The 25,441-nt window shown below is 36.7% G+C and overlaps 2 protein-coding genes across 3 annotated transcripts in view; one reads left to right on the top strand and one right to left on the bottom strand.

Annotated features, from left to right (window-relative positions):
• Positions 1 to 12,970, top strand: part of LOC123549247 (eukaryotic translation initiation factor 2 subunit 2-like) — a 33,202-nt gene extending 20,232 nt beyond the window's left edge. For both annotated transcript variants that reach the window (XM_053545542.1, XM_053545541.1), the window contains exons 2-9: positions 3,846 to 4,008; positions 4,184 to 4,266; positions 5,279 to 5,432; positions 6,532 to 6,617; positions 7,094 to 7,242; positions 7,834 to 7,890; positions 8,813 to 8,898; positions 11,509 to 12,970. In XM_053545542.1, the coding sequence (XP_053401517.1) occupies positions 3,846 to 4,008; positions 4,184 to 4,266; positions 5,279 to 5,432; positions 6,532 to 6,617; positions 7,094 to 7,242; positions 7,834 to 7,890; positions 8,813 to 8,898; positions 11,509 to 11,684 (954 nt within the window). In that variant the 3' untranslated portion in view covers positions 11,685 to 12,970. The remainder of the gene's footprint in view (positions 1 to 3,845; positions 4,009 to 4,183; positions 4,267 to 5,278; positions 5,433 to 6,531; positions 6,618 to 7,093; positions 7,243 to 7,833; positions 7,891 to 8,812; positions 8,899 to 11,508) is intronic.
• A 1,250-nt stretch (positions 12,971 to 14,220) lies between these two features.
• On the bottom strand, positions 14,221 to 24,804 carry LOC123549248 (uncharacterized). Its single transcript, XM_045337174.2, has 3 exons — positions 23,646 to 24,804; positions 18,357 to 18,524; positions 14,221 to 16,126 (listed from the first exon to the last, which is right to left on the bottom strand). Exons 1-3 carry the CDS (start codon positions 24,724 to 24,726, stop codon positions 15,792 to 15,794), a joined length of 1,584 nt encoding a protein of 527 aa, XP_045193109.2. The 5' UTR covers positions 24,727 to 24,804; the 3' UTR covers positions 14,221 to 15,791.
• Between the last annotated feature and the right edge of the window lie 637 nt (positions 24,805 to 25,441).

Genomic DNA, 25,441 nt, shown 5'->3' with positions numbered 1-25,441 from the left:
TGGAGTGGCTCAAAGTGGCTCTAAAATTTTGAAAGTGGCTAAACTGGTGGCTCCAACTATTAAAATCCCAGTGAACGCCCTGTATGTATATACACTGTGTTCAAGTTCTGCTAAATACCTTTACTAAGTATAATACGTAAGTAAAGGTATTTAGCGGAACTTGAACACAGTGTCAACAAACAAACAAAAAAATATATTCAAAATAGTCTGTAACAAGTCCAAACCTTCTCTGATGTATGCACGGATGAATATCTGATTCAAATATCACTTCAGTTGAATGTAGGACGAAGCGTACCGCTGCACAAGAGTACCAGGACAAAGTGTACCACTTTATAGGACGAAGCGTACCATAGAGTGAAAAAAAATAAACATTTGCCAACTATTGTTTTAATAAAAAAATACATGATGTAGATCTACTTTAATATGGAAGACATGTATTTAATTAGAATAAAACAATAATTAATTAGTACTTTGTTTAAAGATATTAATCCAACACAAGTAGTATAATACTTTAAAAAGAAGTAAAAAAAGTTTCACGAGTTCTGTTTAATATACTCGAACATTTAAAGTAATTTAAAAGCTCATAATGTACTCATGATAATTGGGCAGGTTAATGTGTTATTAACACCTATCTAAATAGTGTCCCACTATTACTGATTTCACATTATATATTTCATGTGTGGTACGCTTCGTCCTGAAATGCAAAGAAGTATAAAATACACAGAATGGCAACTGGCTGTGATCTAGCGTGATCTCGTGTCAGGGCGTGAACCGGCATTATCTTAGTAAAAACAAACATCGGCGAGCATGGAGTTATAATTTGTACCTTTAAAACTACATTTAAAATACATGTAAGCTTCTAAAACAACATTAGTTTAATGTGAAATAGTCTTAAGAACAAATTACACGTTTCTTACCATCAAAAGAAGCGTGGTCCTATGGTGATAATTAATTTACCAATGAATAATTGCTTTCGCATACAAAATGGCGTGTGGAGAATGTGTCACTTCCGGTAAACAAGATCTCATTCAGTTGTCACGTTTTTTTTTTGGCGATATTTGATCTATATGCCTTTCAAGTTGCCGATCTATTTATTTTTATAGCTCTTTGCGAAATGGTACGCTAGTGCAGTGTTACGCTTTGTCCTGCATAGACTTCAGTTCATGTTTCTAACGTATTTCCTCCCTGTATGAAACAGTTTCTTCAGTCACACTTTCAGTAAGATTATTAGCTCACCTGTCACAAAGTGACAAGGTGAGCTTTTGTGATCGCGCAGTGTCCGGCGTCCGTCGTCAGTCCGTGCGTGCGTGCGTCCGTAAACTTTTGCTTGTGACCTCTCTAGAGGTCACATTTTTCGTGGGATCTTTATGAAAATTGGTCAGAATGTTCACCTTGATGATATCTAGGTCAAGTTCGAAACTGGGTCACGTGCCATCAAAAACTAGGTCAGTAGGTCTAAAAATAGAAAAACCTTGTGACCTCTCTAGAGGCCATAATTTTCAATGGATCTTCATGAAAATTGGTCAGAATGTTCACCTTGATGATATCTAGGTCAAGTTCGAAACTGGGTCACGTGCCTTCAAAAACTAGGTCAGTAGGTCTAAAAATAGAAAAACCTTGTGACCTCTCTAGAGGCCATATATTTCACAAGATCTTCATGAAAGTTGGTCAGAACGTTCTCCTTGATGATATCTAGGTCAAGTTCGAAACTGGGTCACGTGCCATCAAAAACTAGGTCAGTAGGTCAAATAATAGAAAAACCTTGTGACCTCTCTAAAGGCCATATATTTCATGGGATCTGTATGAAAGTTGGTCTGAATGTTCATCTTGATGATATCTAGGTCAAGTTTGAAACTGGGTCACGTGCGTTCAAAAACTAGGTCAGTAGGTCTAAAAATAGAAAAACCTTGTGACCTTTCTAGAGGCCATATATTTCACAAGATCTTGATGAAAATTGGTCAGAACGTTCACCTTGATGATATCTAGGTCAGGTTCGAAACTGGGTCACGTGCCATCAAAAACTAGGTCAATAGGTCAAATAATAGAAAAACCTTGTGACCTCTCTAAAGGCCAAATTTTTCATGGGATCTGTATGAAAGTTGGTCTGAATGTTCATCTTGATGATATCTAGGTCAAGTTTGAAACTGGGTTAACTGCGGTCAAAAACTAGGTCAGTAGGTCTAAAAATAGAAAAACCTTGTGACCTCTCTAGAAGCCATATATTTCATGAAATCTTCATGAAAATTGGTCAGAATGTTCACCTTGATGATATCTAAGTCAAGTTCGAAAGTGGGTCACATGCCATCAAAAAGTAGGTCAGTAGGTCAAATAATAGAAAAACCTTGTGACCTCTCTAGAGGCCATATTTTCCATGGGATCTGTATGAAAGTTGGTCTGAATGTTCATCTTGATGACATCTAGGTCAAGTTTGAAAGTGGGCCACGTGCCATCAAAAACTAGGTCAGTAGGTCAAATAATAGAAAAACCTTGTGACCTCTCTAAAGGCCATATTTTTCAACGGATCTTCATGAAAGTTGGTCTGAATGTTCATCTTGATGATATCTAGGTCAAGTTCGAAACAGGGTCATGTGCGGTCAAAAACTAGGTCTAAAAATAGAAAAACCTTGTGACCTCTCTAGAGGCCATACTTGTGAATAGATCTCTATAAAAATTGGTCAGAATGTTCATCTTGATGATATCTAGATCAAGTTCGAAAGTGGGTCACGTGCCATCAAGAAGTAGGTCAGTAGGTCAAATAATGAAAAAACGTTGTGACCTCTCTAGAGGCCATTTTTTTTCATGGGATCTGTATGAAAGTTGGTTTGAATGTTTATCTTGATGATATCTAGGTCAAGTTTGAAACTGGGTCAACTGTGATCAAAAACTAGGTCAGTAGGTCTTGAAATAGAAAAACCTTGTGACCTCTCTAGAGGCCATACCCTTGAATGGATCTTCATGAAAATTGGTCAGAATGTTCACCTTGATGATATCTAGGTCAAGTTTGAAACTGGGTCACGTGCCTTAAAAAACTAGGTCAATAGGTCAAATAATAGAAAAACCTTGTGATCTCTCTAGAGACCATATTTTTCAATGGATCTTCATGAAAATTGGTCAGAATTTTTATCTTGATAATATCTAGGTCAAGTTCAAAACTGGGTCACATGAGCTCAAAAATAGGTCACTATGTCAAATAATAGAAAAAACGATGTCATACTCAAAACTGGATCATGTGGGAAGAGGTGAGCGATTCAGGACCATCATGGTCCTCTTGTTCCAGATGTTCCTAAGGTTAGCGACATAGGACCATTTGGTCCTCTTGTTGTTTGTTGGTTCAGTGCCTTTAAAACATTCACACAGAAGTTCAAATATATCTGTAGCAGGTATTTCTAGATCTATACAGAGAGTTCTGAATTCAGCCATGCTTTACATTTTGCCTCTTTTAGCCAATTTGCCCTACTTTGTCTCGATGTTGTATATCTGCTGGTTATGATTAACAGCTTTATTGCCCCCCTCCTATTTTCTTTTGACTTGTCATGTGTAAATTAGGGCTGGTTAGTTGTAATGTAACTTTCCCACAGTATTGGGTGGAAAGCTGTTAGTTTGCCATACAACGTTTTAACTCCCGCCTAGGCTATGGACCAATCAAAACACTTTGAGTATACATCCCTGCCGACAGGGCAGTACCGCTAAGAAACCCTGTAAATTGTAACTATTACCATTATAAATGTGATAATTTGACAGGTCATAGCAGCTGTTCTGAGTAAATCACACGTCTGACAAAATTTCAGGAAGTCTTGTTTAGTCAGTTTTTCTTTCAGTTAAGAACGTTGCACATTTCCTTTCAGTTACCATTTGACCCTAGTATGAAGAAGAAGAAGAAGAAAAAGAAGACTGGTTTTGACCCTGATGCTGTAGAAGATGCACCAGCAGAGACTCCTGCCGAAGACACAGTTACAGAAGAGAAAGGAGGTGACACAGAACAAGTCCCAGAGAAACCAGTGGATGAAGGTATCCTTTAGTTTGAGAACTTTTTTTTCAAAGTTTAGTATTATTAAAGTGCTGCAGATTGACGCCATTAACATGAGTATGACCGGGACTATTAACACTTGTTGAAGAGCAGGTTTTTTTGCTCCAAATGTCTTGAATATATCTAATGTCTATTAACATTTTCATGAAATTTCAGAATTGTCCCTGGACTTTGGTGGTTTGAAGAAAAAGAAAAAGAAGAAAAAGATGGACATGGATGAGTTGAAAGAAGCTTTACCAGTAAGTATACCATGTGCAAATAAATATTTATGTATGTAGGGGACAACAACGGTCAGAAGTTGTCACGCTATCCCTAAACATCCTGTTCTATGAACTAACTTCCATTTAAGCCTACATTTTAGGGAAGAGTGCACAGGTTGCCTTACAGCTGGTCAGAAAATTGCAATTTTTGTTGGACCTAAAGAATAGTTGTCTTACTGAAATAAATAGTCAAAATTTATATAGAAAAAAGTTCCATCAGAATTAGAAGTACTATACAAAATCTGTAGCCTTGGATACTTTTCAGTAAATATTCCTTTTGTGACATTTTTTATCATGGGAAACAAGTCAGCCAGTTTTTGAAATGCATGACAATTGATGTATCGAATCCATTTAGGGACATTAAAGATTTGTCAGAGTGAGATATGCTCTAACCCTTACCCTGCTAAATTTCTATAATGATCTTGTCCATCTTTAAACTTGGACTACCATTTACTGTTAAAAGGGGCATTTATCAAAAAGATACTGACTGAATGGCGAACAGTGCATATCATGATCGGACTGCATGGATGTGCAGGCTGATCATGATCTACACTGGTCGCAAAGGCATAATAGTGTCCAGCATGATAAGGGCTAAAACTGCCAGACCTTTCAGGCGGCTGGCAGCTTGCAAAGTCTGTAGACTGTAGTACTGTCTCAAAAGGTCGGTGGTAGATTACTCGCTTTGAGCATGGAATGTCGGGGATTTGCTCCCAGTGTGCATCGTACGAAAGGAGGGGTAAAGGGTGCTGGTAGCTCCTTTGCTTGGTGCATGCTATTTAAATGCTTAGACCTGGAGGCAAAATGAGCTAATGTAAGTATCTGTTGCTGGCTAATATACCATGTTGGTCGCACAAGAGCTTTTTAGCCCATCCATGTTGTTTGTTGATCATATAATAATAAAACAAGTTTACCATTACCTTCACAGCACTTGTGAGAATCAATAGAATACCATTGCCAGTTATTAAAGTTTAGTTTGTTCTGACATTTATAGACAGACGGTACAGACGAGGTAGTAGAGGATGGGGGAGGGGTACCCGATATAGGTGTAACAGACGCTGATCTGTCTCTACCAATGAAGAAGAAGAAAAAGAAAAAAGTCGATTTTGATGAATTTAAACCAGAACCAGATGGTGGGGAAGAAAGCTGTGAGTACTTCAGATTGTGTTTAAGCTTAGTCTTCACATGTTCAGATTTCTCCTCTGACCATACTTGTTACGTTATAACTCGATAAATAAATTTTGACAGGATTTATAGAATTCATTCCGAAACCATTATTAAATTATCACTCTGGTCAAATGAAGTGGCTGTAGAGAAGAAAAACCTTACTTTACTGCGACTGATAAGTATTTGCCATCAAGAAGTGTTGAGTTTGGTGTATTGTTTTACTCCATTTTCTTTAATCTGTCTATTCTTTTAACAAAATAGGGCATTTGGTATGCCTGGTTTTACTAGTTGAATTCTAACTTGAGGGTTTGCCGGTAAGACTGAATATTGTTTTAATCAAGTCTGTAAGAAGATCCTTTGGAAGCATAGAAAGCTACTAAGAAAAGTATTAGCAGGCTCAGTTTGATTGTTCATGACAGGTAATGGAAAGTGCAACACCCCTCATGCACTCTAGCACCGGCTTAAGTGGAATTCTGTTACATAGATTACTGGATGCACTCCATGATCCAAAAGAACCTGAAAATATACAACACTGAATCGAAGTAGGGGGGAACTTTTTTATGGAACTAATAGATTGCTGCTGTGATAGTTCATAAAATCCTATGAAGAAGAGCCTTTATAAGCATAGAATGCATCCAGGAAAAGTAATAGAGTCCATTTGAGCCACGCCATGAGAAAACCAACATAGTGCGTTTGAACCAGCATGGATCAAGACCAGCCTGCGCATCCGCGTAGTCTGGTCAGGATCCATGCTGTTTGCTTTCAAAGCCTATTGCAAGTAGAGAAACCATTAACGAACAGCATGGATCCTGACCAGACTGCGCGGATGCGCAGGCTGGTCTGGATCCATGCTGGTCGCAATCGCACTATGTTGGTTTTCTCATAAGTGTGGCTCATTTGATTGAGTCTGTCCAAATGTTTGAGACATTTCTGACTCAAGATTAGTATCATTTGCTGTTGTTGTTTTTTTTCCAAATTTTCAGGATAAAAGTTTTAAAAAGAGAATAATATGCCCAGTGTAAAACTTGAAAGTGAAGGAGGGTAAATTACTATGATTTATTTTCTCTCTAAATTTGATAGATGATGCAACTGATGGTGATAAGAAATCAGGAAGTGCAAAGGGCAAGGCTTGGGTAGGATCCGACAGAGATTATTCATATGACGAGGTAGATTTTCTCTTCTAGTACTGAATAGTTATGGTGAAATAATTCTCGAGAAAAATTGACTCATTGTTGACTTGTACAGTAGATTTTCTTTTCTAGTATTGAATAGTATTGGTCAAATAATTTTTGAGAAAAATCAACATATTGTTGACTTGTACACTCAAATGGGGAAGAAAGAGTGTTAAAACAATGCTGGATTCTGACTGTACTCATAATTTATCATACTGTAAAATATTTCGATGTTAGTTGATGTAAAAAAATGATCCACTTTGACAGTCCAGCACTGTAGTTACATGACTAATCCTTGCAGATTTACAAGAACAACGTGAAGTTGAAATTTTAAAAGAAACTTTGGCAAATTTTATTGCCCTTTCCTTAGGTGAAACATTCACAGGCCCCTTTTTAATGCAGGGCATGTCAGTAAAAATTTGTTTAACACTTCCTGATAATTAAAATTGTCAATTCTCCTATCTTAACAGTTGCTCACTAGAGTGTTTGACATTATACGAGAAAAGAATCCGGAAATGGTAACGGGAGAGAAGAAGAAGATTGTTATGAGACCTCCTCAAGTCCTCAGAGCAGGTGCTAGAAGAACCTCATTTGCAAATTTTGCTGAAATTAGTAGAATGTAAGTCCCATTCCTGCATATCTGTGGGTGTAAAAATTTCGAAAGGGCATTTGTAATTTATAGATGTACATAGGAATTACATATTCTTGCTCACTATTTGAACATGAGTTGTGTGTTGAAGTGGATATTTTATAAACGGCTCGTGTGCACTGAGGTACACATTTCTTGCAGTGAAAGCCACAGCACTCTGTCTGGGAACAGGATTGCTGAGACTTTGAGTTAAATCTTCAAGAAACTCGAAAATTGTTGGGTTTTTTGGCTGGTATTTGCTGTTAAGTGGAGTTTGCGTGAAAATGTTGAACTTGTAACAGTTCCGTAATGTAAGATAGACAGAGAATATAGCACCTTCCAAAAACTTGTTCACATGTGAGGATCTTTGTTAAAATGGTAATATTCAAGGAACCTATCCACTTTAGTTCCCAAAAACAGTAGTAAAATTTATATAGGATTTGCCTCCCTTCAGTCATTTACCATAGAACAACTTCTGTTCATTTAATTTCATCATGATAGAAAACTATATCACTGTCTTGTTATAATGACTTCCAGTAATCTGTTATATGTATACTAAGGTATTTTATATTCTCATTTCAGGTTGCACAGACAGTCAAAACACGTATTAGCATTTTTATTAGCTGAATTGGGTACCAGGTATGTGTTTATTTTATTAATTACTTTATTTGTTACTGACAATTTTCTAGATCTTATTCATTGTCTGATGATGCAGTAGTTAGTAAAAGATGAGTGTCTTTAACACTTATCATGCTGGACACAACTGATTCTGCCTTTGCGACCTGTGTAGATCATAATCTGCACTGTTTGCCATTCAGTCAGTATCATTTGGTAAGCACCCCTTTTAACAGTTAATGGAACTGTCCAAATTGAAAGATGGACAAGTTCATTATAAGAATTCAGCAGGGTAAGGGTTAATATTTCTTGTGTTTAAGCTAATAAATGCAGGTTGCTTATACATGTCAAAAGGGGACAGTATTTAAAACTTATATTTTCTTGACCCCCACCCACATGCCTTTGAAGAACAGTAGGTATATTGTTTTTGCAAATAACCAATATAGCTTTGGTGTTGTCCATCTCATTTTCCTTGCATCCTGTCTAACCGTCTATAAGGTATTTCTTCGCAAATGTCAAGGGTCACCCTACACCAAGTTCTCCAACCCCTCTCAGGAAGAAGCGGTACTGGCCTGTTAGTTTGGTGCAAGACACTCAATAGCCTCTCGGAGTCAGAAATTACCGTTGCCTTGACAAGGATTCGAACTTCAAACCTCTGGATTGACAGTCAAGCATGTTACTACTAGGCCACTGTTTTGTTGATAGATTTAAATGCATGTTAGACAAACAGCTATGACAAACTCCACGGAAAACCTCATTTTAAGAACTTTAATGTTCTCTTTGGATATGTATAAATTTGTCTCTGTATAACTATGTTTGTAAATGGAAAAATAATATTTTAAAACAGTTACCTTTCTAAAAGTACTCTTCTATTTGAAAGTGCATGAACTTTTTAAATTGATTGACTGCATTAAATAATGTATATGATACTGTTTTATTTTTGCAGTGGTTCAGTAGATGGAAACAATCAGCTAATTATTAGAGGCAGATTTAACCAAAAACAAATAGAAAATGTTTTAAGAAGATATATTAGTAAGTATGCTTTCTTTGTATTGTAACCTCACTGGAACTAATGGCTTACAGGTACCATAAATGTTCACCATTACATGACAATACGTTGCATACACAGCTACCTCTAGCTAGCTGTAAGGTCAAGGTCACACTTTGGATCAAAGGTTTATTGCATTATCTGGTCCATACACTTGTCATTCATCAAGGGATTTGAACATATATTTGCAGCAATGATCACCTTTACATGGCTATGAATTATGCTCAGCATGACGATCTCTAGCTCAAGGTCAAAGGTTAAATTAATGGTACCCATTAATGTGCCCCTTTCTTAACTCTGACCTTTACGTTAAAAGTATATAGATCATACTGCTAACATTGTTGGTTATACAAACCATGTTTGGACTTCGAATCAGTGATAAATATTCCCTGTTTAAGGTGTATCATGTTTGTGGAATGCATGTTTTGTTAGCTCACCTGTCATATAGTGACAAGGTGAGCTTTTGTGATCACCCTTCGTCCGTCTCGTGCGTCCGTCAACAATTTCTTGTCTGCACGATAGTGGTTTCATTTATGATTTTATTTTAACCAAACTTGCACACAACTTGTATCACCATAAGATCTCGGTTCCTTTGTTGAACTGGCCAGATCCCATTGCAGGTTCCAGAGTTATGGCCCCTGAAAGGGCCAAAATTAGATATTTTGACCTTGTCTGCACAATAGCAGCTTTATTTATAATTTGATTTTTACTAAACTGGCCCACAACTTGTATCACCATAAAATCTCGGTTCCTTTCTTGAACTGGTCAGATTCCATCATGGGTACCAGAGTTATGGCCCCTGAAAGGGCCAGAATTAGCTATTTTGACCTTGTCTGCACAATAGCAGCTTCATTTATGATTTGATTTTAACCAAACTTGCACACAACTTGTATCACCATATGATCTTGGTTCCTTTCTTGAACTGGCCAGATTCTATTATGAGTTCCAGAGTGATGGACCCTGAAACGGCCAGAATTAGCTATTTTTACCTTGTCTGCACAATAGCAGCTTCATTTATGATTTGAATTTAATCAAACTTGCACAAAACTTGTGTCACCATAAGATCTCAGTTCCTTTCTTGAACCGGCCAGATCCCATAATGGATTCCAGAGTTATGGCCCCTGAAAGGGTCAAAATTAGCTATTTTGACTTTGTCTGCACAATAGCAGCTTCATTTATGATTTGATTTTAACCACACTTGCACAAAACTTGTATCACCACAAGATCTTGGTTCCTTTCTTGAACTGGCGGGATTCCTTCATGTGTTCCAGAGTTATGGCCCCTTAAAGGTCCAAAATTGGCTATTTTGACTTTTGCAGCCATATAGAGACTTCATTTATGGTTTTATTTGGTACAAACTACAAAATATCTTCAACAACAATAAATCTTGGATTCCATGACAAATCAGATCCATTCGTAGGTTCCAGAGTTATTTTATATCTGATTACCTCCCCTGATTGTAATCAAAATGGATTTATATCAGTAAGTACTTATAGGACTTATTTGAAATTTCATTATTGTCATTAGTTGGACTGAGCCAATGAGGGTAGATAACTATGGACAGATTTTATGTCAAATTACCTCCCTTTATTTCAAATTAAAATGGGTATATCTCCGTAACTAATGAAGATACTGATCTGAAATTTCATTTATGTCAACAGATTTATTTGGCAGATCCTTCTTTTGTTAACTTACAATCATTTTTTTTAATTACTTCCCTTTTACGTTACTATAAATAGCTTGTTTTTAGTAACTTTTTTATTATTGGCCGTAGGGGAAAACTGAGACTACTTTTCTGTGGTACAACATGGATGGTACCTCCAATTTTTAGGTGTATTTTGACATATCTGTACCTTGTAAGAATTGTTTTTTCTTTTTGGTTTAATTTCTTCCCTTTGTTGTTCCTGTCCTTTGGACTTAGATATTTTTTCTGAGGACCTTCTTGTCCTCAAGTGCAATGATAACAGGTGAGCGATATAGGGCCATCATGGCCCTCTTGTATATATTTAATATTATATTAATAACCTAGGCTAGCGAGGGTGATAGGGATATTGTCAACCTGAGAAAAGAAATAACACCCAAGGCACTAGCCGAAGGTGTTATTATTTTTCGAAGGTTGACAGTGTCCCATATCATCTTAGCAGGCCTGTGTTTTTTGTTTAATCAAATCTTGAGATATTTACCTAACGTTAAACTTAGCTTTAAGAAACCTCTTATGTAGCAATTTTTCTTTCTCGGAATGGAAGCCGAAGGACTCATTAGTTTTAGGCGGGATGTTTATAAATGTCTAAATGGCCTGATCGACTCGTTGGAGCACTCGATGGCAAGGGTTTTGGAAACAAATAACACTTGGGGCATTATAAAAAAAAGTGTGTTCTCAGTCACTGGAACAAATCATTGGAATGCATGTTTTTGCGGGGATTTGGAAACAAATAACACCCGGCCAGGTGATATTCAAAAGAATTATCACACCTGGATTGTATTCGAAAAGTTGTATTGAGAATTAATCCCTGTTGGTTTTATGGAAATTTTACATTGAGTGTTAACTTGAGGTATAATAAAACACAATGTAAATATTGTTTTTCTGTTTACAGAGGAATATGTAACTTGTCACACGTGTAAATCTCCGGACACATTACTACAGAAAGAGGAACGCTTGTTTTTCTTACAATGTGAAACATGTGGATCCCGATGTTCCGTCGCCAGCATCAAGTCAGGTTTCCAGGCCGTCACAGGACGTAGGGCAGCCATGCGTGCAAACGCACAGTAACTTCACAACAAGTGCTAATAAAACTGTCTTATTTATATGGAGAAGTTGCCAGATGCAAATTCTTGGTACGACTTGGCAGTACTTGTGTTATCATTACTGTCTGCATTGGAGCAGTTGATAAAAGCCACAATTCTATTGGCTAAAACAAAAGATAAGGTCTATGGAAAATTTGTTTCCCATTTGCTTTATATAAAAAACAATAATTTAAAAACAGTTTAGACTTTAAAAATGATCAAGATTTCAATCATCAATCAAAAGTTGGAGAAAAGGGAGGACACCAGTAAGGGTGGAGTTGATCTGACAAGTTATTTGTTTCATGTAATTTTGAAAGACGCTGCCTTTATTTAAATGTTATGAAATTTCTTCATACCACGGTAAAGGAATTTGTTCTGAAATGAATAATAGGAATTCAATGTTTAGTATTAACCAGAAGCTACATCATTTTCCATACATTTCAAATTTGCCATGGTAACATTTTGTTCCGATTTCTCTGGTTACATTTTCATTTGCCATTATTTACACCATGCTTAAAATATATTGGGCTGAAAGAACTGTTATTTTGATCCATAGTTTTTGGCAGAATTTTGATGTGCTTTGATATTTAGTGTTTCATTTTTGTCCTTGAATTTAGGCTTAACAATGTAATATATCATGTACTAAATTGCAGTCACAGCAGATTTCAGTGATCTATACAGTGTAAACCTGTATATTTTATCTTATTGTACTGATCGAAATGTGTTCCTTAACAAGTATTTTTTGTTGTCATCAAGTAGCTAACTCAAAATAAAGCATATAATCAAATTTTATTGTAACATTTTAAAAAATACATCTGAATAAGTGTTCTAAGACATTCATGCTAAAAATGGCAGTTGAGGGACATTTAATATCTTTTGTATGTATTGTTTGCTCTTGAAAAATTTACAAGTTTTATAGAGATTGTAAACATTCCTTCTGGATCACTGTGATTGTGTTTGACCCTAACTGAAGTTAACATGCCTTTAATAAGATTTCTAAATTGCTTGAAATAAACTAATTTTTGTCTTTTAAGTTACTGATATCATTAAATGATAAATCAGAGAGATAGATCAATATTGAAATAAAGAATGAAAACATTACTGTAATACTATTAAAGTATTTGAAAAGTAGTCATTTTGAAGTGATGTTATGGCAGTATGAATCATGAAGTTTGTCAGATTCTTTTTTTCTTCTATGGGATATATGGTACTGGAAATGTATGTATATACTTGTAAATACATTTGTATTAAAATGTGAGATCTCGAGAAAAAGTCTTTCTGTTTATTGCTAACATCATTGAATTCCATTTGCTGCTTTTCATGGCATCTAGACTAAGTATCAAAGTTGCAGCTGTCTTCTATAATAAGGCTTTTCCTTTAACCCTTAGCCTGCTAAATTTCTAAAATGGACAGGTCCATCATTCATTCTGGGCAATACCATTTATCATTCGAGGGGGTGTTCACTGAACATTTTCTGACTGAATAGCGAACAGTGCAGACCATGATCAGACTGCACGAATGTGCAGGCTGATCTTGGTCTGCACTGGTCGCAAAGGTAGAATCACTTGCCGCCAGCAGGCTATGGGTTAATGTTCTCTTGAAATAGACAATGCCGTTCAATTAATATACCATCCTAAAGTAATGTAAGGTGCTTAACCCTCAGATTTCTGACATCTGACACACAGGACTCCTTTGATCAATGGCTGCTGCGGTAAAACCAAAGATTTTTTACATTTGACACACGGGACTCGCTCGATGTATGCCTGCTGCAATAAACAGTAAAATTTCTTACATTTGACACAGGACTCTGATAAATAGATACTGTTATCTACATGCTGACTTGGCAGCTATGTCCTGTAAAAACTTGATTGTCTCACTATAGTCTTGGGCATATTTGAATCTGTGGCTTTTCTTTTCCCGAGATAATGAAGTTAACCTGCAGTGGTTCTGTTCTATGAGGTGATAAACTTTCATTTCAGACAGGGCCTCCGTGGCCGAGTGGTTAAGATCGCTGATTTCAAATAATCACTTGCCCCTCTTTGATGTGGGTTCGAGCCCCACTGAGGTGTTGAAGCCATCCAGGTGGCTCACGGAAGGTCGGTGGTTCTACCCAGGTGCCCGCTCATGAAATAATGCACGTAGGGGCACCTGGTGTCTTCCTCCACCATCAAAGCTGGAAAGTCACCATATGACCTATAATTGTGTCGGTGTGACATTAAACCCAACAAAATAATTAAATATATATATAATAATAAATAAATAAAGACAGGGTGAACAGTTTCTCTGATGATAATGTGTTATATAATCTGCACTTAAATATTAAAATATCTCTTTCAATTTCAGAAGAACTAAAAGGCCGAAAAAGCAATTTGGTTTTGATTTAGAAATCTCCACAAGTTCCTTATTACACGCGTGTCATATTGCTAAGTATTCTTGCAGCAGAAAAAAACATCCATTTCACACACTGAAGGAAATTACAGGGTTGCCCAGAAACCATTTTATTTGATAAAAACAAAATCTGATTCTCTTGTTAACTTTATTAGTACAAATATATATTAATTTGACAACAACAGGTTAGTAACAATGATTCTGACCTAAAATAACGTAACACCTGCTATAGCGGTTACCTCTATTAAGCAGCCATTGTCTCATTTCCCAAAATGGTCATTCATTCTATAAATTAACTGCATTAAGCAGCCACTTTTTCCCACTCCCTTGGCTAGCTGCTTAAGACAAGTTTTACTGTATATAGTGCCCTTCAAAAGTCTAAGATACATTAGTAGGAATTAAGGTAGTTCTTCAAGTTCAAGTAAAATAAAAATTCTACAACATATCGCTAATTTTTCCAAACTCCTAAGTAAACTTGGCAAAGAAAAAGAGGTATGGTCATGCGCATGATTACTTTTCTCTTACTTGAACAATTTGGAACTCGCTAGTTTTCATCACAGGAATCTATGGAAAATTTTGATGATATTTTGGCTTGTAGAATTTTTCACAATTTAGACTGAAGAGAACTTTTCACAGTTGTAAATCAACATACTGTACTATATGGTCAAATAAACTAGGTCTGTGTTTTTTTTTTTTTTTTTTTTTTTTAGATATTTTCCATTTAAGAAACGAGCAAATTTCCACCGATTTGAAGGCATTATTTGGATTTTAGGAGACAACACTTTTATCATCCTTTCAAAGAAAATAACGTTGCTATTTTTATAAACGTACACATGGAATGACACTGATACATGTATAATTTTCCCTCAAAGCTTTATATAAATGACGTTTCGCCATAACTTCCAGTTTCTTTTTCAAATGTGTAGAACTACCTTATGAACGAAATCGTGTAAACATAAAATATTAGATCTGTGGAGAATTTGTTAAAGAGCTAAAGCTGAATGTCGTATTTCTCATTTGTAAAGTTACAGTATGCCACTGTAGTGAGAATGGGTAAAAAGTTCTTTGTCTCCAAACTTTTGGAAGGCACTGTACGGCAAGAAATAATATGCAATTAAGTATCTTACTCAAAAACAAATATACTTTATGTGTGTTACATTGCATGCAAATCACTCGCACTTCGATATACATAGTTTGCTGAAACATGAAAATGACATTTACTAATACAGTAACCATATAGATTGTTGATTTCATGTGTCGAAACTACTTTCGAAACACTACGCAAATTCAATACTAATTCAAAGATCGCTTTCACAAAATACAGATTTGAGCAATATTAGCAAACATTTGCTATATTATTGTTACCATTTTTTGTGAAGAAGCCAGACGTGAAGAATCAGCATACTAGTGGACGCAATGTCACAATTAAACTTTGTGAAATTCCTACTTCTGTTTATTTGATACAAAAACAAACATAGTCTAATTGGTACTATTTACATTTGAAAAAGTTTATTGTTTTTAACTTGTCACCATTGAACATTTTTAAATCTCTATTTTTAAGTGATATTTTTTGATAAACCACAACAATCTATAAACCGAGCCAGTGAATTATTGATCTGACATACATGTAATTGTAGAACATCAAAAATGCAGCTGGATTTTAAGAAAAAGAAAACGAAACAAAAACACTTGAATTTACATTGCTTTATATATCACTCATGGTAGCCATGTTATCGTACTTTCCTTCAGTGTTACTGGTCTCTTTCTGGTCCATGTCGCACGTGCTTTTGTCCCTTTGAACGTCATTCTTGAAAACAATGGATGGGTCATCATCAAATTTGTTCCATTTTTGCCTCTCGTCTGCCCACGTGAAGAACGCAAGGCATCCTGCGGAAACTAAGGCCAGGCACGCGCCAATACCGGAAACAGCAGCCGCCCATGGCATCTGCACGTGAAGCTCATCGTGATAAAACATGTAACTGTGCTGAAGCGTAGAATGTATGCCAGCAATGCGGACAATTGGTACCAAGAAGAGAATGCCTGCAACAGAAACACGAAAGACTTGTCGAAAGTTTACTCGGATGCCGCTTGTTTGAGCCCTGGTGGGAGCACGGCGGACATCAGTCCTTTTTAGCTCGGGGAAGTGGTCTCAAGAGAAATAATATATGTTCATGACTGAACATAATGTTCATGACCGACCTCAAATAAGCTAATGTTAAGCATGTGTATGCTTGTTTCTTTATCTATTAGGACATTTATGCGTTCTACGAATTTTGTATAACCATGCGATAGTACCTTAAATTTTAAATTATGAAAAGCAATTAAAACAAGAGCTGTCACTAATGGTGACAAATAACCCCGCAGCGGCTTGACCTTTGACCTGGTGACCTTGACCTTTGACCTGGTGACCCCAAAGTCAATAGGGGTCGTGAACTCAATAAGTACTATTAGCACGTGAAGTTTGAAGGTCCTGGGTGCAGTGGTTCGCGAGTAAAGTGCCTTCATGCAAAAAGTTAACGTTGTGACGAACAAACTAACAGACGAACAGTTGAAAACTAACATGCCTCCCTTCGGGGGCATAAAAATAACTTTTGTGTTTGATTATAACATTTACGACGGAATATAATACATATGATTGATTTGATCGTTTTGAAGCATATTGTTTAGGATTTTCTTAAACTTTTTATTTAATTTCCATGTATCCCCTCTTGCAGATAGTCCTACCTATCAAGTCATTGATCAATATTTAATCCCCAATTATACCTCAATATTTAATCCCCAATTGTACCTGGATTATTGCGGGAAGAACTTAACTCAATGCAAAAAGAATGTCAAATATATGATTATTGTATGACATCGGAAAATGTTTTAAGTCTAATAAAATAAAATCAGATCCACTATTTTTAAGCTGAAATTCAAATATAATGTTATTTTTACCATATCACACATCATATATAAAAGCAAGAAAAAACTCCAGCATTTACCATGAAATTTGAATTTTTAACCATAGAGTTACTTCATTCTTCCTATTAACTGGTGCCATACTAATGCAGGGAAGGATTATTATTTGTGTCATTGATTGATCTCTAGTACTATGTCTATAATGTAAAAAAAATTCAAAAAATTCATAGACACCATTTTGATAACTGTATACACATTCGACCATGTCAATGATCTTTATGGTAGACATAATGAATAAAGTAAATATCATCATCACTGTTTAACATTTTTGTCGTCGGTGGCGTTAGTTATCACTGGGGCACAAAGTGCTTGCATTGAGCTATTGTGATCACTCGCGTACGTACGTCGTCCGTGCGTCTGCCGTCCATCCGTCTGTCAACAGTTTTTTCTTCAAACAATATACATGTATGCGAAACCATTCGATGGAAGTCTAAGAAACTTGGCCAGTATATGTTTTTGGATGGGCATCATGCCAAAGTTGTTGAAAAGTTTTTTTATTCCATGCAGAATTCTGGTTGACATAACATTTAAAAAAATCTTCTCCAAAATCACAAGGCCTGGAGCTGAGATATTTTGGGTTGTAGCATTGTCTAATGACCTTTCACCAGTTTTACTCGAATAATGCCAGTTGGTCAAAACTGGCAAGTTGTCCTGTAATTCACTTGTTTTGCATAGACTACATAGAAATGATTAAAAAGATATTCTTGTCTAAAACCGTAATGCCCTTAGTCTAGATATTTGGCATGTAGCATTTAGTAATGGTCTTGTTCAAATCAAACCCTGGGGTCAAAATTGGCCCCGCCCTGGAGTTCACCTGTTTTACATAGACTTCTACTGTAAAAAATACAAAAATCTTAGATATTTGGTAAGAAGCAGTGTGTAGTAGTCCTCTACAAAATTTGTTCAAACCATGCTTTTGGGTCAAAACTGGCCATGCCCGGGGGTCATCTGTTTATATTAAAACTCTTCTTGTCTTAATTGGCATGTAAAAATTGGCCCCGTCCGTGCTACCATTTGTTTTACTTCAACTTACATAGAAAAAAGTTTGTTAATGAAAATATGATCATAAGTTGCATAACGTTACCCACTAGAATGCGTAAAGTGATGAACATTAACTTTTCTTATATCACAATTGATAACCAGCTTGTACCCAACTGAGATAGGTTAGCGATTATAGGGCCATCATGGCTTTCTTGTTCAAGTTCTGCGTGACTGCAGAATTCGTGAGCGTTATCAACTAGTGAATATTATAAAATTATAAGTGCGCCCTATGTAAAATACATGTTGTTAAACATATTCATATACTTACACGAAAGCACCATTCCACAGATGCCGACAATGGTAGTCACCCTTTGGCGTCCCTTCAGACAAAAGGGCTTCACAGTAAGCAATGTCCCCACGAGTCCAATTACGCATGCGCATAGTCCGATTATAGTCTCAACACGAAGATCGTTCCACGTTGCCATACCACCAACATCTGGAAAGATATGTTGAATTTCAAATTAATATACTTATTCCAGCATATAATTGTTTTTGTTATCGTTTTCTGATGGTGTTTCAACAGAGGTCTGAATGAAAGTGTCTAGATAACCCAACAGTTGTTAAAAACACATACATATGATCTAGCACTACATGAGCGGCAAAAACACTAATTTTCTTCAGATCTACCAGAATATGAAGGCAAGTATATACTATTATACATACTCGTTTCTATTCCCCGTTAAGTTACACTGGTACCGGAAACGTCAATATTTTTCCATACACTGACGCCTGAATTTCATATCGGGTGCGTGACGTAATTCAGTGTGTGTAGTTGCACTATTTTTTTCTATTTAGTTCAGTATTGTCAATCCTACTCAGGCTATTGAACATTCTTATGATATTTACATAATATTTTTATGTGTAGATGCGTATGTAATAAAAAGGTTATTATCTTTGCATCGGGAAATATGCACTCGTTCTGCAGCGGAAGAATATTGCGCTCCTAAAGTCGCGCAATATTTCCGCAGAAGAACTTGTGTATATTTCCCAATATAAAGCTAACAGCCTATAAATATGAACTCGAGGAAAATTATCACAGTTTTCTAGTGTTGCTTAAAATTGATGTCCCGGACATGTTTAGTACGGAAATGGAAGGCATAATTAAAAAAAGCTTGAAAAGTAAATCAGAGAACGTACACATACATGCATTTACGGTGAAATGCGCCTAAGGTGAAGTAATAGGGGTCCGTTTTCATAATTAGTTTTATATGAAATTCAGCATATTCCCGATTTAAGGCACGTTTTACACTATTGATATTTCAGTAACATTTTTCTCAGCAAACATTCAAAGAGGCAGTTGGGCTTCGATTTTTGATGTACCCTCAGACAGCTGTCCTAAATCTTTCTATTCAGTCGAAAAGTATTGAGTATTGTTGTACAAAATGTTCTTTAAAAAGTTTAAAAAAAAACAATTGAAGATAATTTTAACGTATAAGTCGATATTTACTTTTGATAAAAAAACTAACATGACGATGAAAACGGTATTTTCTGTCGACTGAACTAAAAAAGGTATGGGGTCAAAACACAAAATACAATGAACTGTTAAGATAGCTCTTAGTTTTAAAGGCAGTGCGGCATTCAGCGTTGAGGTTGCGACATATAATAGTAGACAAATTCTTGCGACACTTAGCGTTAAAGGTGCGACATATAGCGGCAGATGATTTTGCGACATTTAGCGGCGTTGCGACATTCAGCGGTGCCACACTGGCATTTAATCAGACATACTAGTATGCAGAATTAAGACACAATGAACAGAATCGTACATTCATCTTTCCAAATGTTTTAACAATAGACTTAGCGCTATCTATTGCTATAGCTTGAGAAAATATATGCGTTTTCCCATGACATTTCTTTGACTTTTTGCCATGTGGAGATACAGGAACTATCCCGGAAATGCTTTTCGTGAGTATTTCCGGTTTTGCACACAAAAAAAAATAGTAGGTCATACACAGAAAACATTTATGATTGTCTGAGATATGAGATCACTCTTTAAAAAAAAAAAACAAAAAACAAAAAAAACAACAAATTTCTTCAACCGAATTCACTAACCAGCAACTAAAGTCCTCTTCGTAAGCGCTTGTACTAGTAAAAGACCATCTCTTACGGAATGCTGGGAACATTCTTTACTTCCGCTGATATCGTCTGAGCATGCCCTTGATGTCCATAATCCAATTTGAATATTCCAGTATGTTTCTCCTGATAACGGATGACCTTGTCTTCCGGTTCCTCTTCCTGCAAAATTTGTTTTTCTAGTCGGCATCGTCGTTCGCTCAGCTACTGTCTTGTCGTCTAGTACTTGCTGTTCAGTTACAGGGGCACTGGGTGGAGGTTTATTTTTTAGATAGGGATGACGCGTTTTAGAGGGATCCGCAAGAGGGCGCTGTGTCAGAATTCTTTGACCGACACTTCCCGGCAGTGGGTCTTTTTCGCTCGACGGATCTGTTTTTTCAAGTAAGGGGTGGACTGGTTTTGCAGGCAACATCATGTCTGGTTTTGCGGGTCTCACTAGTCTTGTGGTAATGTTTTCTCCAATGTCTGGTTTCCCGGGTTTTTCGTTAACTCTTTCTTCAGGAATAGGTTTGCCACCATTGTCATTTGGTTGTTGACTGCTAGGTTTTTCTGGCAAAATTTTGTTTGGAATTGGTCTTCCGGGCAACACCGTGTCTGGTTTTGAAGGTCTTACTCCAGGTCTAGTGTTAATGTTTTTTCCAGTGTCTGGTTTCCCGGGTTTATTGTTAACGCTTTCTTCAGGAATAGGTTTGCCACCATTGTCGATTGGTTGCTGAATGCTAGGTTTTTCAGGTAAAATTTTGTTTGGAAATGGTCTTCCAGGAAACACCATGTCTGGTCTTGCGGGTTTAACTCCTGGTATTACATTAACGTTTTCTTTAGAAGTAGACGCATCACCGTTATCAGACTTCAATATACCGTTAGATCTGTCAGGTATAGAGTTTTCAGGATTCTCAGGCATGGGACGGCTCCGTAATCTAGTTACTGGTTTCTTTGGTCGTTTGATCATACTTTTACTGCCTGTGTCAAAGGACAGCATATTGCTTGTTTCTTCGGGCTTTGGTATATCAGACTCTCTAGGGTTATCGTCCGTGTCTTTAACAAGGCCGCGGTTTGGCATTCCGCTCTCCATCTCATTATTAGTGCTATTTTTAGCACTAAGTCCTGATTCCCCACTCAGTCCCACGTTTCCAAAGCGTAATCCAGCTTTACCGACAACCAGCCAACCGGAAGAAGCAAACCCAACAACTTCAAATAAAATCGACACGACGGCCATCAAGACAATCACGACCTGGAAATGTCTCGCAGAAATCACGCTGGGTTTCATTTCTGTATGATGATATGTCGAAAACTGATATTTTTATAACACTATCCAAGGAAGAAAATTGCTAGTTAATTTATTCTCATATTTTCACTAATAAAGCCTCCACATATTCTTCATATTCACACTTTGTTTGCACCTGAACACTATCCAAAACTTACTTTAAATTGTTTATTAGAGACAGGGTTATTAAGCTGAGGAAAGTACATGTACGTCATTTTTTCTTACAATAACAGCGACCTGTTCAAAGATTTAAAAAAATATCTGATACTTCTTCCTTACGAATTGAAATGTTAAGTTTAACCGTGATAGTAGACTGTAGAGATAGTAGTATCCGTTAAAAAAATTCTTGACTGTGACACAATCGTTTTATTGAAGATTTAACCAAATTCACCCCTGATTTTTGTCGGGACAGTTTCACTACTTCTAAGTGATGAAGACAGAAACAGCAAATGATATTTTTAGCTGATAAATGAACTGCGAAACGCGTCATTTCCAGAATTTTCATTTTACCATGCTTCATTTGACTGAAATCAGTATAAATCTACTGTACATGCAACACGATGAAAATAAACCTCACTAGCGTTTAACGTATTTCTACAGGAATAGAAGAAGATAATTTTTCACTGTATGCATGGGGGACACTGCTTTAAAAAAGCCGAGATGAACGTCCAGTCAAAGGTATCGTCCCAGACCAATTAGATAGAATACCTGCTGTGTAACCGGGTCTTAATGCGGGCAGAGAATGACACCAGTATTGTGCTGGATCTATCAGTAAAAGGCCCATGGCCTTTAGTATATTGTTAATACACGTTTCTGTATAGAAGAGATAAACAAGTTTTCAAATTTGTCACAAATCCTTTTCTATCATTAAAGTGTTGTTTTTTTTTTCTTTTTATTTCATCGAACGCTTACCCTTCTATACATATATATACTTCTATATTCAAACATCCTGTGTATTGTCAAATAATATTTGCTGTAGGCTGCAAACCATTCACGAAATATATCGGGTTAAACGAAGTTCCTAGCTTTCAGCCGCTCTAACTCTGGACAAACAGCCTATTGCCCGGATTTAATTTCAACAAGGAGCCTGACTCAAGACAGGGGCAGCTTCGACTCTAGACAGACAACTCAGGATATATGCCGTCTGTCTTGGTTTTGTTTACAAAAGCCGCTTCCACTCCGGACATACAACTCATGACATATGCCGGCTTTTTGTATTTTATCAACACAATCCAAGTCAAGTGGAAGACTTTCTCACATGAAAGAGGCTAGAACCAAATGTAAAAATGGCCGTGCGTTTCGGGACGATGCTTCCGCCGAGGTCCTGCGACACGGTATGAGACTAAAAAATTACTTGATAATGCACTTTAGCGACTCAATTTGCTTAAGAAATAATATATCACAAACAGTGAGTTGCACTAGCACCAACTAAATGCCTATAGTTATGCTAAAAAGCGACACGGAATGAGACTAAAAAATTACTTGATAATGTATTTTAGCGACTCAATTTGCTTAAGAAATAATATATCCCAAACAGTGAGTTGCACTAGCACCAACTAAATGCCTATAGTTATGCTATAATTTAATCATTGTCATACTGACTATTGTATATATATATCAGATGAGCTGCGACTGCGTAATGAGCCCGCAATGGCAATCGGCTCCGTTTCTTCTTATGTGATTTCGGCATTCTCCGCTTTTCAAGGTCAAACAGGTAATCAAGCAGCATTTCCGGGCTAGTCGGATATCGGAGGAAAGAAAAAATCCTCATTTTTCCCCCAGTTTAAATGGCATTTTCATGTTTTATGTAAGCCAGTTCCCGTTTTTGTTTCATTATAGACCTATACTTGACATTTTGGTAGCATTTTCAAGGAGATTTGTTTTGCATAAAAATTTTAAGAAATGTAAACAAACGTTATTACTCATATGTGTTCATACCCACATTTTAGCAGTCAGTTTGGGAGATATTCCATAGTGTTGACCTGTCAGACAAAAACTCTCTCTTAGGAGATACGTGACCCCTACTTTCTTGGTGTTTTTGTTTTTGTTGGTGGTTTATATGTCATTTAAAAACATAAGGCTAGTATTTTTTAATGGGCCTGGCTATGTTTTATATAGAACATAGCAAATTTGTTTACTACTGTATAGCGTTTAGCACGGAAATTGCCGATTCAATATAATTACTGTTCTACTACCCTAAAGAGAAAAGACATGAATACTTACCCAAACCATTTTGTTCCAGTTGAACAGCATTTGTGTTGTCACACTGATCCTCGGTACTGCCAGGGATAATTACACATTCTTTTCCATACCATATACCCAGTCTAACCGTCCACTCCATTCCAGAAAGCATAGGTAAAGCCACGAGGCTGTCCGCCCATTGGTCTCCATCCGTTGCACTGTGGGGAAGGGCTTGTATGAACCATGACTCGATCACATGTTCATACAGATCTACCTTAGACTCGTCAATGTCTTGCATAAAGTACAAATAACGGACTTTCATCTGCTGTATCCTGGTCATATTCTGAGACATCCATGTTATAAAATATTTGTAATTATTCGGTAGTTTCGCACGGATGGTTGGGGCTACGTACGATTTAAACTCTTTATAAATAGCAGCTTGTTTGTAACCCGGAACGTCTGTAACAGTGCGATCAGGAAATTTGGGTAATTTGAAATCTTGTTGACCTTCTGCGTCTGCCCCACCTCGTAACCAAGATTCTATTACTGGAAAATAAAACCTTTCAGGTGCAGCACGGGAACCATTTCTTGAAAATTCACCAAAATATTTCTTCAAAACAAGATATTGACCATTGCTGCTGTATAACCATTTTTTAAATGCTGTGACATTACTGGGTAGCGACAGATTGTTAATGTTCTTGTTTTTTACCCATTGTTGAAAGTGTTTGTAAACTTCTTCTTCCTGGGTAGAATTAAAAATTTTAAATGGAAGTTCAGGTCTTCCCTTCCAGTTACTAGTATTGTTTGCAGTTGCATTGTGGAGTCTTTCTCCGGCGCTGGTTAAGCTAGTTCTCGCTTCTTGCCGACGAACTCTCTTACGATCGTCTGTGCCGGAATCATCGAAGGCGTCTGCCAAATTTTTCTCGAATTTGTTTGCCCAGTGTGTCATGTCGAAGTCGTCTGCCCAGCGTGATACGTCAGAGCCGTCACTCTGATTTTGATATTTAACTGATAGGCATAACCATCCCGGCGAAATAAATCCAACAAATTCAACGGTCACCGCTAGGGCGGCAAGCACCAACAGAAGCACTTCTAAGACTTGCTTCCGAGCCATGTCTGCCATATAAGAACGGAAATGTGTGCTTTTCAACGAAAACAGAAGAAACTAAAGATAAATGTAAGAACGCAAGCGTTTTGTTCTCTATTTATTATACTCCAATTAAAGAGTACTATTGCAGAAAATTGTTAAAGCGTGATGAATAAATTGTATTTTTTAAACGGATGATAGCTATAGGTTCCGCCCGTGCAACTGTCGCAAAACCCTCCTTCTTTTTAATAATTATAGAAATAAACAACTTTTGCGGAACCGTTACACAGGAACAAGATTGAGAAATGGAAGGTTGAGTGCGGCTTCTATTACAAGCAAACAATTAATACGTTTGAATGACCGACCTGTCTGACATATAAGATACCCAAATTGACACATATGTCTAAAAGTAACCTGGTGACTAGCTAGTAGAATAGTTAAAGATATATTTATAGGCTGAACACTACTAAATCCGGCTGTTCCTTATTTCATATAAAATCCACTTACTTTATAACGGTTTTTCGACATTTTCTGGCATATCAGATTTTCGGAGACTTAAATTCCCATAAAGAACTATATCTCTACTTTAAAAAACAAAAAGAAAAGGGGTGTTAATTTTTATATAAGAAAATCACAGTTCGCTAAATACAACCCGCTGAGTTTACTCCTTTTCGCTTCTTTCAATTTCTCTTTCCAAAACATTAAATTCTTACGCCGCCATTTTTACATAGCATGTGATAGGAACATGCCG

The sequence above is a fragment of the Mercenaria mercenaria genome, chromosome 6, assembly GCF_021730395.1.
Source record: "Mercenaria mercenaria strain notata chromosome 6, MADL_Memer_1, whole genome shotgun sequence".
NCBI lineage: Eukaryota > Metazoa > Mollusca > Bivalvia > Venerida > Veneridae > Mercenaria > Mercenaria mercenaria.
Note: the sequence above shows the minus strand (reverse complement) of the source record. Positions and strands in the feature narration are given on the sequence as shown.